Here is a 19,501-nt window from a genome sequence, read left to right as displayed (position 1 = left end):
TGTGTGTCTCTGTCTTATTTTAATACCAAATGTACCATGTGTTGTGAAGTTCATGCCAGCGGGTACTGTTGGGGTGACTGGATCCGTAACTAGCTTCTTTGGGTAAGTGGTTCCTTGCGTTTGCTGGCGATACTCCTACCCTGAAGTGAATGCTGACAGAATGTTTGATAGGCTCTCAGTACCCAGGTCACTGCTGGAGAAGACAGGGTCCCCTGTGCCTGGCTTCCTGCCCTAAGGCTCAACATCAGCCTCCTCCCTCAGGTAGGAGGTCCGCCAACTGGGAGGCTCTGGGAGGGTGACATGTTAAGTTGTTCTCCCGGTAAACAGTTGGTGACTGGACGTGTGTGTGTGTGTGTGTGTGTGTGTGTGTGTGTGTGTGTGTGTGTGTGTGTGTGTGTGTGTGTGTGTGTGTGGTGGAACCCACGGCCTTGGGCATGCTTGGCTAGTGTCCTATGATTGCTACACCTGGGTTCAGGCCTCTGGTGCCATGTCCGCTGACAGTGTTAACCCTAGGTGTGGTCCTGGAGAGTTCTCAGGAAAGACCATGTCTGATAGAAAGGGGGTGGGGTGGCCTCACTTAGTGGGGGGTCATGGGGTGGCCTCTAAGGCTTCTGAGTGGCCTGCTACTGGCCCCTTGGGATGGAGGGCCTACCATATGGAACCCCATACTGTGAGCGACCCTCTTCTCAAACATATCCAAGTTTTTAAAAATCCATTTTCTAAGGAGCATAATGTGTGCAGATGCAAACTGTTTGGCCAAGGCTGGGGCCTCTCTCTCCACAGTAAGCCTCCACCTGAGGCCTGGGGAGCCAGGAGCTCACCGAGGCTCTGGTGGCACACACACCTGTCAGCCTCTCGGGCACTGTGGGCATCTGCCTCAGGCATCCTCGCTGCTGGAAGGGTCCTGTGGGAGAGAAGCACTCTGGGTTCCCTTTGTGTGGACCCTAGCGATGAGTTAAGAGTAGGGGCTGAGAGCATCAGCCACCGCCTGGTGCGGCTGCCCACTGTAGAGTCCTCTCACAGAGCAGCTGGAAGGGGGCTCTCAAAGACGGAGACTGCGGCTCGCCAGCGTTGTGACCATTTCCCATTAACGATCCAGTTACCTTTGAGTAGTCACTCAGCTCTTGTAACCAGGAATCAGAGTCGTTCCTCCGCAGGCCCCACGTGCACGGAGGTGAACTGGCTCTGTGGAGAGTTCTCAACCTTCAAACAGGGCTGGCACCTGAGTGACTGATTCTTCAGGTCTCCCCTCCCCCAGACTCCTTAGACACTGAAGGAGAGACACTTCTCTGGGGCAGCATAACTGTCTTGTCCAGGAAGGGCACATACCCTCTGTGGCCTGAGCCCATGGGCTTCCCAGCCAAGGAAGCCTGGCAGGTAGTGGGATGGCGGTCAGTGTCTCCTCCCTTGCGCTCTGGCCTGAGTGCTCCCAGACTGCAGTGTGTGTGAGCGTGGAGGGCGGAGGCTGGGGTAGGGCAGGCAGGCCAGCCTCGGGTGGCTATGGGCCTACCCCCTGCTCCACTGGGGCCACTGCTGCCAGCCAGAGGACAGGGCAGCCTTGTGTGCAGATGTGACCAGAGCGTTCACTGTCGATGAGGGCCTCACTCCTCTGCCCTTTGTCCACCGGGCAAGTCCAAACCCTTGACAATTAAGGCCTTGGGAAAGCAGAATCCTCAGATTTATGCATGAGTGTCGGGTGCTAGTCAAGTAGATCAAACTGGTTCTTAATTTGAAGGTGCCGCCTCTGTCGTAGTCTCCACGGGGTGGTTGCCCTCGCGTGAAGGGAGCTGGGCCGCACACCATTTTCTCATGTTACTCCACGAAGCGTGTGCAGGTGCTCAGTGCAGACCTTCACAATGATACGGAACACAACTGTGAAAAATCACCTTGCGTCCCCAGCTCTGCACAGCTCAAGGACCAGTTTTTCCATGTCCAGGAAAACATGGCAGGTCCAAATGCATTTCCCTTAAGAAATGGAGCAACGGGACTTTAAGCAGGGGCCTCATGTTATTTGGGTTAAGAAGCAAACCAAGTAGGAAGAGGTGAGTGAGTGAGCCTGTGTCCTGGATATTAAAACACCCAGGCACCTCTGTCCTCTGAAGCTGCCAGGGATCTGTGATGCCACACACAGTCCCTGTGCCTGCACCCAGGGGCGAACCCAGGCAGGGTAACTGGTGCAACGTATACACCTTGTCCCTGGACTGAAGAGCAGGCCTGAGAGAGCAGACTTCTTAGAACATGCCGTGTAGCCTAAACTCCCTGGTGGCTTGACACAGCTCCCCTCCCAGCTCTGACCCAAGAAGTGCTTTTCCTGTGAAGGTCTTGAGGCCTTGGGCCCTTTCTTACTGGGACTAGAATTTCCTGGGCTGTTCGCTTCCATTCTGGGCCTAAGCTTGTGCCTAGGAGAACTGGGTAAGCTGTAGGCTAGCCCAGAATTAGAGGAGCTTAGAGGTGAATAGGAAAGGGACTGGGGTGTTCGGGTTTTTTCCCATATAAATTTACCAGTGAGTAACCTGTGAGTTTTTATACCTCAGGGCCATTTGCTTTTGTGTCTGCGTGGCTGATGGGCAAGATGAACTCGTTGAGGTTCACTTCTACTTGAGGGATGGGTAGCATTCCAGGGCGGGGCCTTTCTCCAGCACTTCTGCACCCCTCCCGGAGTCAGCACTAACTTACTGGTTTTCTTTCTAGGGAGTCCAGTCAGGCAGAGGGGGCAGTCCTTCACAGCAGCTACGTCAGCAGCTGGGGACCTTTCTTTCTTAGTTTCCTGTGACCTACGTAGCTCGGGCAACCTTTTTATACCAGAGCCATTGAGACATCTCAATGCGATTGTTTTAAATACCTTTGGAGGAATTCCAGGCAGTACTTGAAGCAATATCAAGATGGCAGGAGAGTCACGTTCTAGGTGTGAAGCAATATCAAGATGGCAGGAGAGTCACGTTCTAGGTGTTTGTATGTACATAGCTGTGACGCCTAGGAGAGCTGAGTCAACCGTGACTTCAGACGAGGTACTGTCTGGCCTCACCTGGAAAGGCCCCTTCTGATGACTCAATCTGATCCACAAGCATTTACTAAGGGGGCTGGATTCTTCTGGAATCACTCAAGAGAACTATCAAAGGGGCCTCACAGACCTGAGTGCCCACTCTTCTTTGAGACTTGGTTTCTTACATACAAACAGCTGGGTCCCAGGCCCCTAGAACAGAGGGAATTGGCGAAGAACGATTCTTTGGACACATTCCCTAGTCAGCCCCCACCTAGTTTCTGAACACTACTACCCACGTCTGGTCTACTGTGAAGAGTCTATCAATCCACTGACTTTTCTTATTTTTCCAGTCCTTTAAATCCACAAATGTATATGCTTTATTTTATATTATTTATTATGTACATATGTCTACTGTTCGCATCATCTGTGACGACGACTTTAAAGCCCCTCACCCATGGAGCCTAGGGCTCTCCCTCACTGGGCGAGAGGGTGGTGGTACTCCACTTCAGAGGAGAGAACCGCATTGATGCTGCTCTCCCATCAGCTCCTGCCCTGCCCCACCCATTCCTGACGGCCAGTATTTGGGAGGTAGGTGGAGGCAGACCATCTCAAGTCTCCATGAGTTACTGCAGAAGCGGTTTCTTCCCCATCACTACCCAAACCATATCAGTTTCCTGGTCCCCAAATGACGGCCTCTACTTCTCACCTTGGCTTGCTGAACGTGCCTGTGTCACAGAAGCTGCCCGCCCATCTAGGCTCTTAACATGCGTCTTCCTGGTGTCATGAGCCAGTTACCAACACTGCACTGGGCCTAAAGCAAGCCCTGCTTTGTCCGATTACCCGCACCCTCCTTAGCTTGCCCACTGTACCTTGGTGTACATTTCATGCATTTGAGCAGTGGCATCAATGGAAAAGCTACATGGGCACAGGCCACGTGCACAGGCTTCACAAGCCCACTGTCATGATGGGCGCGTTTATAATTCAAATGTTGTAGATTTACAATACCTATTTATTTTGTACCAATTTGTTTGTAAATCTTGTGATTGTTTTTGAAAGGTTTGTTTATTTCTATTACTCTGTTTAGATAAATGATTTCTGTTCACCTTTCCTGCAAGGGGAACGAATGCACGTCTATCCCAGTGGAGAGTCTGGTTCACTCTCCCTAGACTTGGGGCACCGAGCCACAGGGAAGGGAGATGGTGCCCACATCTCCCTTAGCTACCTGGGGTGGCTGGATTTTCATTCAGACGAGTGCCGAGATGGGTAGAAAATGCCCAGAGAGAATGGAAGGAGTTCTCCTGTGAGGAACCCGTGCAACCCCGGTCACATCTGTGCCGGTCTGTGTCTGAGCTCAGTGCTTCAAGGACACAGATAACAGCAGAAGGCAGACATTGTGGGGAAGGGGCAGAATGAACTTCCCCTAGGCTGTCCTAACATCTGGAAACTGCTGTTTTGCGGTGCTGGGGATCAAACGCAGGGCCCTTCACACACTAGGCGAGTGTTCTAGTGCTGGGCTACCTTTCCACTTACTTTTATATTTCCTGAAGGAAATGAAATCTAGTGAGACACATTCCCCCTTAGAGTCCAAACAGTTACTTCATTTGCCAGTTAGCTCTTCTGCTGTGATTGCTTCGTTTTCTCTCAGAGGGCCAGGTACAAATGTTCAGAGTCCCGGGATAAAGGAATGGCTATGTGGCCCTTGTGGTAACTTCAGTATGTGTTTGTCCTGGCGGATGGCCTGACGATGGGCAGGTTTCTGAGAAGGAATATATGCTGGGCTGTGGTGAAATGATTCCTGCTGTTGTGTTAGTAGCACTGCAGTGTTGACACAGCAGGAAACACCAGGCAGGTGTTCTGAGACTGACCCGTTTCTCTCTGTGTTAGACCTGGCAGTCACATGCGTAATCCATGCCCACAAGTCCAAGGGTAACACTACTGAGGACCCTATAACGCTAACGCTGGGACTTGAGACTTGCAGGGTTGTTGCTGTCCCCATGCTGCTACCTACAGCCATCTTCCGGGTCTCATCTACAGACCCTTGGGAAGAGTTTGGTGTGAAAGAGCTCCCTGCTCTTGCTCTAGCAACAGGATGGAGTTTGGGAACCTTACTTACCCGTGTGAAGAAACAGCAAGTGGCCAGACTGGAAACTGGAGTTTAAGTTGGGAAATACTTAGACACATGGTAAACAAGTGTGCGTGTCTGCGACGGTGCTCAGAGTTGAGGTAGGTATAGTTTCAGGTGTGGCTCTAAGAGGGACTCAGGACACTGTGAGCACTCATGCGTGCGTCACTTCAGTGGGAGTGTGGGAGAAAAGCGTCCACTAGGTGACCTCATGGGGACAGCATTGCATGTACCTTCACAAGCCAGATGGTTACATCAGCACAGAACCTTGCGGGCCATCATGATGGACATGTCTACTAGCGACTGACATGTTGCTGTGGCATGTGCCTACATTTTACTTCTTGCAATGACAGCGTTTTCTCAGACAACTTCATCACACTGTTGTTGCCATGTTGAGAAACGGGCAAGTGATGAGGAAAAAGCTGTGAGTTTTGTGAATGAGTATTCTTTCTAAATGACCTGCTCTCTGCTATTTCTGGACAGCAGTGGGAAGGTGAAGTTCTGTTCTCCTGAACGTGTGTCAGGCAGCGTGGCTCTGACGTGTCCATAGTGGACGTGTGGTGGGCAGCGTGGCTCTGCGGTCTCCATGCTCTGATTTCTGGCTGCTGACCATGTGTACGGCATCTATACTCCTCACTAGCAGTGCGCACTTTTGTTGCATCTTTGGTAAGGATTTTAGTCCCAGGCATCCCCAAATGTAAGGTTAGAAACTGTTCCCTCTGAGGAAATGCTGTAAGAGAAGCTAATAGCCCAGTAACAAGAAGGAATGCCATGAGAAACTAAGTACTGAGGCCAGAACTCTCAAGCCGCGTGGGGAGTGGGGTGCTAACGGTGTGGCAATGACTTCGGCATGTCATTTTCCCACCATCAGAAAGAGGTTAAATAGTTTCCATAACATGGAATGTGAACAAAGTTCCTGTCCTAATACAGACTTAAATATGCACTTGTTTATCCCAGGCTATTCGTGGTGAACAAGCAGAGTATTTTAAAATGCCCAAGAAGCCTTGGAAAAATTGCAGGACTTTAAAGTTGTTAAACAAGTCTGATTTAGAAATATCTAAACATGGACAAGCTTTTACATCTGAGGTCTAACTGCATATAGCTTTTGGAAGTGGCTTTCTAAAAACAATGTGACGCAGGGCTTTGTAGCTGAGTTATTCTTTTTTAAACAAAATTTAAACCATCTAGGAGTAGCTTGAGGGGAGTAGGGTTGGCTTTATAGATCTCTGCAAACCTATGCTTATGGTAGAAGAAAATCTTGGATATAAAACAAACATGGAACTTTCTCTGCTTCAAATGGTTTCTGAGGTGTTCATGGAGAAGTGTGTACCAGGCAGACACTTTAGCCGTGGGACCCTGCATGATAAACACTGGGGTCCCTAGTGCCACACACTCCAGGCTTGGAGTTCAGTCTCACACCGAAGAAGGGATTTTTGAATTCTGATGTTCTACAAAGCCTGAAAACTAAGTGTTCTCAGACTCCATAGAAAAGGATCTCAAGAGTGATAGGTCTGCCATTTTTGTCATCTAAATCATTCAGGTTTAAGAAAACAATGGAGCCGGGCGTTGGTGGCGCACGCCTTTAATCCCAGCACATGGGAGGCTGAGGCAGGTGGATCTCTGTGAGTTCGAAGACAGCTTGGTCTACAAAGTGAGTTCCAGGACAGCCTCCAAAGCTACACAGAGAAACCCTGTCTCGAAAAACCACAAAAGAAAAACAATGTAGAAGTTTAACTCCTGACAACAGAACTAAGGCACCACACACACTGCCAGCGCACACGAGCAGAGGACACAATCTGCCGCTCCCTCCCGGAGCCCTGGCCTGCTCGTTAGCATCCCGAGGAAGTGTGACTCACACGGAATTCTCCCCATTGTGTGCTCTCCACACAGTCTCCAAGTCATCTGGAGCAAACTGTTACATAGATACAACACAGAAACAGAAAGCAGAGCAGAGTGTTGTCCGCCTCTGCTCTAACGGGAAACTAAGGAATGCAGCTAACAGCAAGGTGACTGCAGTTGTGCAGACAGGATTAGGGCCTCAGAAGACAACACTGTCAACACCAACCTGAATGAGAATGGTTAGCGACGTGCGTGGCTATGACAGTCTAAGTTTTAAAAACAGATCTATCTAATTGTCCGTGTGTGTGTTCCAGACACACCAGTCAGAAAACATGTTACCTGGGATGATGACGCACTCTAAGCCGCAGCTAGTGAAGCTATGCAGCTGCATGCCTACGCTAAGTTGCTGAGATGTGTTCCATACCTATCAAATGATTACTGTAAAACAAGCCAGCCATGTTAGAGCACACCTTTAATCCCAGAGCCAAGGAGGCGGAGGCAGGCACATCTCTCTGATTCAAGGCCAGTCTGTTCTACATAGGGAATTCCAGGACAGCCAGGGCTACAGAGAAACTTGGTCTTTAAAAAAAAAAAGCCAAAACCTTGATGAAAAAAGTTTTATACCTATGAAACACTGTACATAAAAGCATGTTCTTCAACTAAAAGTGATACAGATATAGTTAGCAATTTTGAAAATGTAATTTCCCTTGAGAGCATGCCAACCCTAAAGCCATCTGCAGACCAACGGCTGTGACAATTGACAGTTGTTCTGCACAAGGGTGGTGTCAGCATTAGACATACACTTTACCGAACTCTAGAGCAGCCAGTGCCCTAGTGACCAGGGCCAAGAATGGAAGAGAACTAAAGCAAGAAACTAGAAAAGTGTTCCAAGTGATGGGCAGTCACAGGACTTCATATTCACAGGCTCTTGCTTTCTTCAGCGAGGGAGGAATTTCCCGCAGTATTCTCAAGTGAACCGGTTCTAACTGCGCTTTGTATAGAGCCCCTCCCCGTCTGTGTGCGTAGGAGCAGGACACCCCGGTCGTCCACACTGATCGGCAGCTCGGGCTGTAAGCAGCAGCTGTTCTCTGGGAACTTGTGCCTTTGTATCTTCAGTGACAGTCCCCAATAGGATTGTTTGTATATAACAAAAAAGCATTTGTGCTACCAATTTTTAAAAGTGTCAAGGATGAGGACTTCTGCCTCAAATGTAAACCCCTGCGGTCTAAAATCACTCTACAGCAGGGAAGCCCAAGAAGGCATCAGCACAGCAGCACCTTGCCAGGGCCACCGGGGAAACCAGAAGCTAAGAGAAGCTGGCCTGACAGAGGACTGACTACGCTTGCTAATGAAGAGTGTTTCTCCACTGGCTACAATACTGTCGAATGCACTGGAAGGGTGTGAGCAGTAGCACAGTTGGCAGTCATACGGTGTTGTGGCTCACCTCTCCCCACCAGGCTCTCGGCTCTGCTCTGAAACCTTTCCTACCCTCAGAGCACGCAGATGACACTGACGATGGAGACAGACAAGGGGATGCTGTCAACCACAGGTGCCACCTGCGTGAGTTCTACCTGACTGTCACTGTTCTTCCTACAGTTCCCAACTGTCTGCAGAGAATACAGATACACAAAACTGGAGTGAGTAGCTATGATTAGAATTCTTTAAAGCCTTCAGAAACTTTCCAAGTGTACTTCTGATGAGGTCCTCCCACCCTCCCTAACAGAATCTAAACGAGGTCACCCTTGCCCCGTGAGTCCTGCCAGACTTGCTGATGGGTGCTCAGGGGTTTAGACTGCCACCTTACTCTTCCTCTTCCTCCTCTTCATCATCATCTTCATCATGGCAGTGTGTGATCTCCTGGGGAGCCAGTGGAAAGAGGTTAGGGGGCTTAATCTCACTAATGGACCTTGTGAGCTGGTGTCGCTTGTAGTCGGTGTCTTTGAAGTCCACGGATGTGCGGTTCCGGGTGGCGAGAGGGGATTCCATCTCGTTGATGTCCACGTGTGTGTGCTCCACTGTTGACTCATGAGGCATCTAGAACAAAGCAAAGGCTCAGGCTGCAGGGAGAACAAAGAGAAGTACCACCCGGATCGGAACCCGACCCTGTCCTGTCTGTGTAGGTGAGGTCTGTGAGCAGGGGCAGAAACACTCAAGCTGCCCGGATCCTATCCTACAGGTGACAATGAGTAACAGAAAAACCTTCCTTTCTATTTTTATACTCCCTAAACCAGTCCTGAAACAACAGTATTGGGACACACACATAAGAGCATTTATTTCAATAAGTACTAAAGAAGGTGTCTCTCAACGTAGCCCTAACACCACACCTGGTTTTTTTATTTTTTACTTTTTCTTAAACACAGGGTCTCATGAGGTTGAAGCTGGCCTTGAACTCCCAATCCTCCTGCCCATGCTCCCCCAAAAGCTGAGAGTATAGGTGTGAGCCACCACCTACTCAAAGGAGGAAAGTCTTCACTGTTGAGTGTAACTTCAGAAAGTTTCTATCTAACCATATAAGCCATTCACAGTTTTCACAAACTGTCTCCCATGGCATTCCACAAACCTGGCTGCAGATGTGACCCAAGGTACACCTTACCTATCTGCCACACAGCGGTACTCACCAGGACATGGGCGGCCCTGAAGAGGTAGCTGAACGGGTAGTACAGCAGGTTGATGAAAGATGCCGCGTAGAGGTCAGCATACCGCATCACTTGACTGGCAAAGAGTGTCTGCCGGGAGCCGCTACGGAAGAGGCTTCCCATCATCCCATAGCACATGTCCATGTCATGAGTTACTTTCTAAAAAAGAATAGTTCTCAGCTTATTCAACTATTGTTGGTTACCAGCAACATACAAGTTCCTACATAAAATCAGAAACATGTAAATGACTTAGAAAACTGATTTTCCACATTTTATCCCAAATCCCATCTGGATACCTTAATCCGTCTCTGGATGGAACTAATGTCCGGACGCTCATTGCTACTGCTGTCAAGGTGCCTAGGGACAAAAGGAAAGCACAATGCAATCTCTAAATGAACACATTGTATTCTTATGCTGTTCTTGAAGAAGTAGGTGGGTTTTAGAACTGGGAAACTTACTTGTAGAGTTCAGCCAAGAAAATATCCAAGCTCTGAAGTTCTTCAAAAAGTGCTAGTTAAAAGTTTGGAAAGGAAGAGAAAATGTTTTACATAAATCAAGCAAAAGCACCTTTAAGTACTGCTCAAACTAGTGAACTTTAAGATACGAGAAAAAGCACAGCCTGGCCTAACATGGCAGAGTCATGTATGTGTTATATGTGGGCTTGCATGTGCCACAGTGTGGGGAGTGGGGCTTGTATGTACCATAGTGTGTGTGAGAGTCAGTTCTCACCATGTGGATTCTGGGGACTGAGCTCAGGTGAAGTTCACCAGCAAGCACCTTTACCCACTCAGATATCTAGTTGGCCCCATTTCTAGAAAAAAGGACTAGGAATTAGGTGACTAGTCCAGAGTCAAAGGTCAACTAGACTTGTAAAACTTCACAGGTGGGAGGCTTAAAATGTGAGGGCAACATTCAGCACCACCTGCGTGTCTCCTGTGTTCCCAGGGGACCACTCTCTAATTTATCCATCGCATAGGACAGGTGTTCTTCTACCATCCTTAAGTCAGAACAGTCATTCAAACTAGGTTCTGCCACAGAGAAGGCAAGCCATTGTTTCTGCCTCACCCCAGACTCACCAGCTTGCAGACAGGTATTATTGCTATTCCATTTTTCCGGGGAAACAAGGCTCAAGGTGCATACAGACTTTGAGCAGAGGAGCCAGAATCCCATCAACGTAGGACACACGGCAGAGCTGGTAACTATGGTCACAGAGACGGTGATACACTGGACCACATGGAGGACCTGCACATCAAACACCTTTCTGTAGCTACCTGTGGCCCAACTGAAGAGTGTGTGCCACATAACACATGCTGTGTGGCTCAGTTTAAGGATGACTTTTGGCTTCTGTCTTCATGAATACAGGTAATTAGCATTCAGAGCCATTGCTGCCCCAGAGTAGTGTTAGAGGCTGAGACTACTGGGTGTTGCTGGACACATGGACTGCAGTTCACAAGCTTACTGCAATACAACTCGGGACAGCGGCATTCTATACTACCTCAAACAGTTGAAACTTTGAAATATACAGAGTGTTGCATGTAAACAAATTCTGGAGTTGTGTCCACTTTGTCTTACACTAAGCAATGGTTAATCTAAGAGAACTAAGTCAAAGCTGTCGTGTAAGATACAAACTCGTTGTGGCAAAGATTTGAAAGGAAGGGTGATGAGTCCTTACAACTCTTGTCAGTCCAGACATGGAGCTCCTGTGCAAGCTCGGGAATCACCAAGAAAGTTCTCCACCCCTGCCGTTTCTTTGACTTCAAAATGTCTCCAAAAATGTGATCTCCAATGTACAAAATGTCTTTGCCCTTGGCTCCCAACAGGTCACAGATTGTATCAGATGAGCCTGAAGGAGTGAATGAGAAGAATGTTTCTAGATTAAAGAAAGCATTCAGAGCCCACAGCTGTATATACAGAAATGTGTAATTATGGTAAGAGGACCTTTTCTTAAAGACAAAGGTTCACTGTTCTTTGTACAGCCTCAGTCAAGGCTTTAAGCCCTAATCTGCTGACCAGAGCTCTAAGCAAGAAGTCTAGTCAGCCAGGTGACAGGGGCATACACCTTTAATCCCAGCATTTGGGAGGCAGAGGCAGGTGGATCTCTGTGAGTTCGAGGCCAGCCTGCCCTACAAAGTGAGTTTCAGGACAGCCAGGTCTGTTACACAGAGAAACCCTGTCTAGGAAAAACACCATCAAAATACCACATCTGGGCTGAAGACAGTGCAGTGGGACAATGGTGGTCTAGCATGTAAGAGGCCTGGGTCAATCCTCAGAACCACCAAAGATACCATAGCTATTTTCACCACAGGTGTCTCATTAGGTTGGCTTTATTCAACTACTTCTGACTCTTGACATTAAATGTATCTACATGGCTTCTTGAAAGTCCTTTGAGAAGAAATACACCCAAATGGTTCCAGAGCACTGAGATAGCCCTCAAAGGAGGACAGAAAGATCTGTTCAGTGGCAATAAGACTACTGACTCACAGTAGATGGCATTTCTGGCCCTGAAGAACTCTGTGGCAGTATGCTGAAAGACCATAAAACTTTCCACAGTGAGGTCTGAAGCAGCACTCTAGTGAAGCCAACACTCACTGTGCAGATGTGTCCAGAACAAAGACACACGGAAGCTCACCTCCTGAGTAGACGATGCCGTGCTGCAGAGGGCCTGTGTAGGTTCCGATTTTCAGTTTTCCAGTTTTCTGAGTAAAGAGAACAAAGACTGTGAAAGGTTTTGTCATCTTATCGCAAGCTCTACCCACACTGCTACTTGATCCAGGCACTCAGTCTCTTCAAGCAGCACTTTGTTGGGCTACTTCAGTTAAGATCCAAACACCTAACTGTAGGAAACTGTGGCCACTGAGTTAAGGAGAGGAAAGTGGGGGAAAAAAGAAATAAGGGATAGTGTATTAGAGCATGTCACCTTCTCAACTTACAGTGTCCACCTGACGTAGCACTGTGCCTTCTCCAAAAAAGAGTGGTTTCCGTGCATCCACTAAAATCAGATCAAAGTAAGACTGCCACGGTCGATGGGAGCTTCCTGGCTGGTGGGACAGAATTGGCAAAAGCCAAAACATCACTGTACATCTAATACTTACTCTCACTCAAACACAAGGGATTTTTAAACATCACTGTACATCTAATACTTCTCACTCAAGCACAAGGGATTTTTAAACATCACTGTACATCTAATACTTATTCTCACTCAAGCACAAGGGATTTTTAAACATCACTGTACATCTAATACTTATTCTCACTCAAGCACAAGGGATTTTTAAACATCACTGTACATCTAATACTTACTCTCACTCAAACACAAAACATCACTGTACATCTAATACTTACTCTCACTCAAGCACAAGGGATTTTTAAACAAGTTTTTTGGAAACTGACAGGTATAAACAAGGAATGGCTTTGACATACAAGTCTAACTTCCTCTCTGAAGCACAGTAGCTTATTTCACAGTATTTCAAACATGAACTATGAGAAAAGCTAGGTAGGGGCCAGCCACAATTCAAGGGACAGACTGAGAGGTCCCATCAGCACCAGAGCTAAAATACAGAAAGTGACACTGAGCACTGGGGACTAGGGAGACTCCCACTTGGTCTTAGAATGATGGCTCTAGGTACACACTGGATTGCATATCTTCTCGTTGCACAAGAAGATATGCCATCTAACACTCTGCATTCTGAGATAGTGTTAACCTTTTCAAGCCAGCATGAAGAGCACTAGACACTGTAATTTTAGCATTTACTGACACATATTCATGGAAGTCTAGGATTAAAATTCTCAAGAGTGTGACTAAGCTGCAAAGCTTGTTCATTAACCCTGAGCATACTCATACTGCAGAAAGAATTCTCAATACCAAGGTTAACTGCTTTCTTGGTATAACACCCATCAGCAACTAATCTAGAAACAGTTACAACATTCACATTGAAATTCTGGTTCTTTTAAACTGGCATCACCCTCAATCCACAATTCCACACAACACAAATAACAATTCTGCTTAAGAACTTATCCTGATCCTATGCACTCCTGACCACATAAATGTTCATTTTATTTCTATCTAGTATATATTTAGGTCATTAGAGATTTTAAATTCTGCTAGCCCTAGATTACTTCTTTTAATGCTGATTAAACAATAGGTCTTCTAAAACTAGGGCTTTTCTAGGTGGACCTGGCCATTTCCTCCCTTTAATATTCTACAATGATTAAATACCTTATTAGTTAGCAAATGACATATTAAATTACTATAATACCTTGGGTCCATGTGGGAAATCAAACAGGTAAGTCATGATTTTCTGGGGGAAAAAAGAAAGGTCCATATATGACTTTTGCACAAGACATATGCAAGCTTTTCTTTCAACATAAGATTCAACACATTGCTTTCTTCTATAGCTTATGACATCATGGCAGGGGAAGTTAAAAACTAATGCTTCATCAGGCAAAAGGTGGACGGCTTCTCAGGAAGGACATGGACTTCTGAGTGCTGGCTGATGTACACAGTCACTCATGCCCCTAGCCAGTTCTCCTGGAAAACGTGTGTGGAAGTGAGGGACCCTGAAGAAAGGGCTCAGAGAAGATCAATGACTCACATGAGATACTACACTGCCATTTCATTAGCAGAGAACTGGGTGAGGCAGAGCTTCTTGCTAGAACTGTAAACCTATAATTGCATCAGCAAAAGTAAGACATTTAAATTTGGTCTGTGCGGGTTTTTTTGTTTGTTTGTTTTGTTGTTTTTGTTTTTTTGTATCTTTTAGCCATGATCTTTTAAAATTTAAAAATAAGAGCTGAGAAATTTCATTATCTAAGATTCAAAACATATCACCTCTCACTACAGGACTTCCAATATTAAGCGGTATAAAGGAAAGGGTGTGATTTCTCAGATAAATAATACTCTAAAAAGGCAGAGAAACCATTCTATCGGCACACATCTTTTAAATAACTCCCATATTAAAACCTTTAAATAGCCACTATAATAGTAAAGAAAGAATGCTTAGGAAAAAATTACAGGCATTCCAGCATGTCCCTTATCCTAGTTCTTTAGGTCAATGTTCTTCCCCATGTAAGCAAATTAAGATGTTAAGTACTTACATCTGTGTATTTATAGTCACTGTTAGTGGCAAGAAACACTTTCCCTACTTCCTTCATCCGGCTCAGAAGCAATGGCAATTTCCCCTGAAACAGTGACAAAATACTTCAGTGTTGTGTGTTGGTTGGTTTCAGAATTCCGTGTTTAAAAGGTCACATTATGAGGTTTTTAAAGTATTAATATATGGTATATACTTTACATAGCTCCTAATAAGTATATAGTTACTAACAGTAGATCTTTACCATTCTCATGTCTGCTCAGGAAAGAGTTTAAATTACTGTGTGATTGATTCATCAAGTATGGGATTCAAGTATATGAAACATCAGAGGTTGATTATGAGACATGATTCCACCATACACACTGGCTTTTAGTTTCTCTATGTCACATCCCTGCTGGCCTCGAACTCACAGAGATCCACCTGCCTCTGCTTCTCAAGTGCTGGGGTTAAAGGTGTGTGACACCAATGCCCAGCTACACAGTGTGTCTTTATAAAGACCTTTGCAGAATGAAGTGACAGACGCAGGTGCTACCTAGAAACATCCACCCACAACGAAGAGAGATGAGCAAAGTATAATGCCTGACGTGCCTAACAAGAATACACGCCCTTCCCCCTTTCTCAAGCCGTGTTCAACTGTCCAGTGTTCCTTCTTGAAGCAATAAGGGGAAGTCGACAGGAGGGGGACAAAACAGTGACACAAATCCTGAGAAATTATCACTGCATTCTGCTTTTACTCTACAGAAAAGTAAGTTACTGTATCTTGAGACTCTCTGTATGTGTATAAATGGGTTTGTTTGTTTTTTTTGTTTTTTTTTTTTTTTTTGAGACAGGGTTTCTGTGTAGCTTCGGAACCTGTCCTGGAACTCACTCTGTAGACCAGGCTGGCCTCAAACTCACAGAGATCTTCCTGTCTCTGCTTCACGAGTGCTGGGGTTAAAGGTGTGCACCACCACCTCCTCGCTCTTAATTTATTTTTAATTATGTGTCCGTGTGTGGTATGTGCACATGAGGGCAGGTGCCTGTGGAGGCCAGGGACATCAGGTCTACCAGGAGGTGGAGTTTTAGGCAGTTGTGAGCCACCTGATATGTGAGCTAGGACTTGGGTCTTCTTAAAGAACAGAAAATGCTCTTTAACCACTGAGCTAACTCTCCAGCCCATAGGAAAATAAGAAATACAGAAACAGTGCTGGGGCTTATACCTAAGACCTTGCTCAAACCAGGCAAGTGCTCTCCCACTGAGCTACACAACTAACCAACTACAATTTTAGCCTCACAGAAAAGTTGTGACTACACACACACACACACACACACACACACACACACACACACACACACTTGCCATGCCTCATACATTCCTTTAATAGTAACATTAGCACTGTAGCATAATTATAAAAAAATTTAAAATAACATAAGTGAAATGCTATGAACTGAGCTATTTTAAAAGTATCTACTGATCTTTAACGTGTCTTAAATCTGTGCTCATGATTCTTTGCCCACAGGGTAAAGACACGTTAGGTGAAAAGTCACATCCATGCATATTTTTAGCAGACCAATTACAGTGCTAAGAGTGAGTGAGTCTTGGCTAACTATTTACTAACTGTGGCCTTCCACATGACGTTTAAGCATTCTTTATTCAGAAGTGTCTGCATCTATGAAAGTGACAACAGAGTCTAACTTACAGTTAGATGAAGGCTAGAGGGCGTAAGGGAGCAATAAGCATGGTGACAGGCACACAGTGACCCAGCTGTTGTCATCTGAGCTAGAAAGGCAAACCAAACACACCATCTTCCTGCTTCTCAGCAAGCAGGGAAACCAGTAAGACTGCATGCTGGTAGAAGTCTGTTCCTTGTCTCGTCACGGCAAGCGGCTCCTCACTCACTCTGCCACCATGCAAAATCATTTCCCCCTCGGTACTTACATCTTTGACTACATACTTCTCCAGATTTTCAACGGTCTTTTCCTTAAGGGAGCCCTAGAAAAAGAAAAAAGAAAGCAGATCTAAGAAAAGAGGTTTTATTTATTTAAAAAAATCAAGTTCTTGCTCTGTAGCTCAGGCTAGCCTTGGACTCATGATCTTCCTGCCTCAGCCCCTCAAGCACTGACATTACAGAACCAGGATATTATGCCCACCTCACAAATTGAGGTTGCTTGTCTGAGACAAAAGCCTCACTGTGTAACCCAGGCTGGCCTTGAACTTGTGCAGTGTCTGGGATTGTGGGTATGCCACCACACCTGTCCTATACTAGAAAACTTGTACTTACTATCAAATAAATGAATCTGTTTACCAAAATAAAAAATATAAAGGACAAAAAGACTTTAAAATAAAATTATATTTCAAATAAGAAATTAAAAGACATTTCACATTTTATTGAACAGTTTATAGTAAATATAAATTAAGTACTAACTGAGTTATTAGTCAGGTGGGAGTTATTTGGTTAAAATTTAAATGCGTTATCATCCACAAAAGATGTAAGTATAATTTCATATACCAAAATCCTTCTAAATAAGTTTCAGAAATGCAAACAATAAAAATCTAAAAGCTGAGCCTCGGGACTGAGGAAGACTGTCAGCATGGTCAGACAAAGAGCAGACAGAGGAGGCAGGTCTCCACCTGGTGGTGGTGGTGCACACCTTTAATCCCAGCACTCGGGAGGCAGAGGCAGGCAGATTTTTGTGAGTTCGAGGCCAGCATGGTCTACAGAGCGAATGCCAGGACAGGCTCCAAAGATACAGAGAAACCCTGTCTCGAAAACCAAAACAAACAAACAGAAAAAGATTTTAAAAATGTTTTATTTTTCTGTTAATGTGCATGAGTGTTAAGGGCGTCAGATCCCCAGCACTGAGTTACAGGTGGCTGTGAGCTGCCTTGTGTGAGCTGGGAACTGAACTGGGATCCTCTGCAGCCAGTGCTGCTCATTTCTGAACCATCTCTCCACCCCCCACTTCCTTTTAAAAAAGGAGGAACATTTGCTCCATTTCCAAATGCAGAGTTAGTATGTAACCATAAATCTGTGTCAGAGGCAAGGCAGGTAAGGAAGCAGCTGCTACACACCTTGTAGTGGACCCAGTCGACTGCATCCCTCACATCCTGGAACATGCTCCGGTAGGACATAAAGAGGTCCCCATCTTTAAACCCTGTGTCACAGCTACAGAAAAATCAAAAGAACATGACAGGGGATCCAAAAGCCAGTAAGTAAATACAATGAGTGTCCAAACTGACCAAGGGACCCAACCGAAGGCTCCACATCATGTGGTACAGGCTGTGGTTAGCTAGGAACTGCTCCCTAACCAAAATTCATTTGAGTATTAGAAATGGTCAGAATACTGTGTAGATGGAATACAGTAACTGTGAGTCAACACAAGGTGACAGAACAATATACTGGATGGAAAGTAAAAGGCCAAGGTCCCAAAATAGCAAGTTTGTCACTTAGAACGGCTCTCACTGAACAAACATTTACAACAGAGGCTCTTCCGCCCCGAACCTTTCTGGCACTATCCCTAGGTGCAAAGGTACTGTTCATTTCCATCTGTGACTCAGTTTTCCACCAAGTTTAGTGCCCTGAGAGGGTAAGGCCTCAGATAAGAAGTTAGCAGACTCGCATAGAAGGTTGTTACACATCAAGCAATGGCCACACAACTCCCCCAAAGGGAAAAGCTAACCTGTGCAAGACTTAAGCAAAACTTTGCTTCAGGAAAAGTAAACATATCTATTGAACAGTTTATTGAACATCTATTCCTTGATGGAATCTTGCTGGGCCTGGGAATGAAACTAAATGACCATCCCTGAATGGCTCCTGGGTAGCTGCTGTGAAATGAGTTGGGGGGTTTTAGTGTAATTCTGCTTGGACAGATAATCATCACACAAACCTCCCACTCAGTTGTCACAATTAGCACCTCTGCTGGCGTCTTCATTCCCAGGAGAAGCCAATCAGAAGTGGTCCCTTGCAAGCACGGCTGGGCTGCAGCACGCTGGCAAGGACAGGGGCCGTGTGGGAGATGAGGGCCTGCATGAGCTGCTGCTGTCCATCTCTCAGGCTGCCAATGGAGCATCTCTCACTAGCACTAAATTCACTTCAGAAAAGCAGAAAAGACCTGCAATGGCCAGTTCTCTAAAACCCTGTTCATCAATTCAAACATCAACTGGATGAAGAAAATTGTAGTATAAACATACCTGGTATATCTTGGACAATTAGTAAAAAAATCTACTAGGCAGGCCAACAGGTAGGTCTCTGAAAGTGAAGAACAGATATTAATCAACTGTAAGTGGAGTGACTAAGCTGATTTACTTAGCTCCCTTGAGGAATAACAAGGGACAGCATGTATAGTAAGCAGAGGTGATCTACCTGGAAGATTGAATAGTGTGTTCAGAATGTAAAACCGCTCAGTGTCATCTCGTTGAATAAATTTGTTTGGATACTGCTCTCTAGTTTCTGGTCTGCAAGGAAAATTTAAGAATTAATTGACATACAAAAGTAACATGGTCGGGCGTTGGTGGTGTCCACCTTTGATCCCAGCACTCGGGGGCAGAGGCAGGCAGATCTCTGTGAGTTTGAGGCCATCGTGGTCTACAGAACGAGTTCCAGGAAAAAAGGAAAAAAGTTAACATGTTAACTCTAGGAAATAGTCATTACTCAAAGTTTTATTAAAACATTTTGATGGCTATGTGCAAGAGTGTTCAGACATTAAATGTGAGCAGCCATGAACAGACAACACTCAGGCTCTCACGGTGCTAGGGGAGGTGCATCAAAGCATACAACCCAATTACAACAAAGCTAAAGGGAAACGACCCAACTTAAAAGGCTTAAGGGGAGCAGCTCTTAACAGGCGGCTCACC

At 45.9% G+C, this 19,501-nt stretch overlaps 1 protein-coding gene across 3 annotated transcripts in view; it reads right to left on the bottom strand.

Moving 5' to 3' along the window:
* Nucleotides 1-7,547: 7,547 nt before the first annotated feature.
* The window catches only part of Nt5c2 (5'-nucleotidase, cytosolic II), a 136,266-nt gene continuing 124,312 nt past the window's right edge, over nt 7,548-19,501 (bottom strand). For all 3 annotated transcript variants that reach the window (XM_040743388.1, XM_040743391.1, XM_040743390.1), the window contains 13 exons: nt 19,011-19,102; nt 18,839-18,896; nt 17,720-17,813; nt 16,586-16,639; nt 14,672-14,755; nt 13,834-13,875; nt 12,511-12,618; nt 12,210-12,276; nt 11,253-11,423; nt 10,039-10,090; nt 9,877-9,937; nt 9,563-9,739; nt 7,548-8,978 (listed from right to left, as the gene is read on the bottom strand). In XM_040743388.1, the coding sequence (XP_040599322.1) occupies nt 8,745-8,978; nt 9,563-9,739; nt 9,877-9,937; nt 10,039-10,090; nt 11,253-11,423; nt 12,210-12,276; nt 12,511-12,618; nt 13,834-13,875; nt 14,672-14,755; nt 16,586-16,639; nt 17,720-17,813; nt 18,839-18,896; nt 19,011-19,102 (1,294 nt within the window). In that variant the 3' untranslated portion in view covers nt 7,548-8,744. The remainder of the gene's footprint in view (nt 8,979-9,562; nt 9,740-9,876; nt 9,938-10,038; nt 10,091-11,252; nt 11,424-12,209; nt 12,277-12,510; nt 12,619-13,833; nt 13,876-14,671; nt 14,756-16,585; nt 16,640-17,719; nt 17,814-18,838; nt 18,897-19,010; nt 19,103-19,501) is intronic.

Source organism: Mesocricetus auratus, unplaced genomic scaffold (genome assembly GCF_017639785.1).
Source record: "Mesocricetus auratus isolate SY011 unplaced genomic scaffold, BCM_Maur_2.0 Super-Scaffold_4256, whole genome shotgun sequence".
Classification (NCBI taxonomy): domain Eukaryota; kingdom Metazoa; phylum Chordata; class Mammalia; order Rodentia; family Cricetidae; genus Mesocricetus; species Mesocricetus auratus.
Note: the sequence above shows the minus strand (reverse complement) of the source record. Positions and strands in the feature narration are given on the sequence as shown.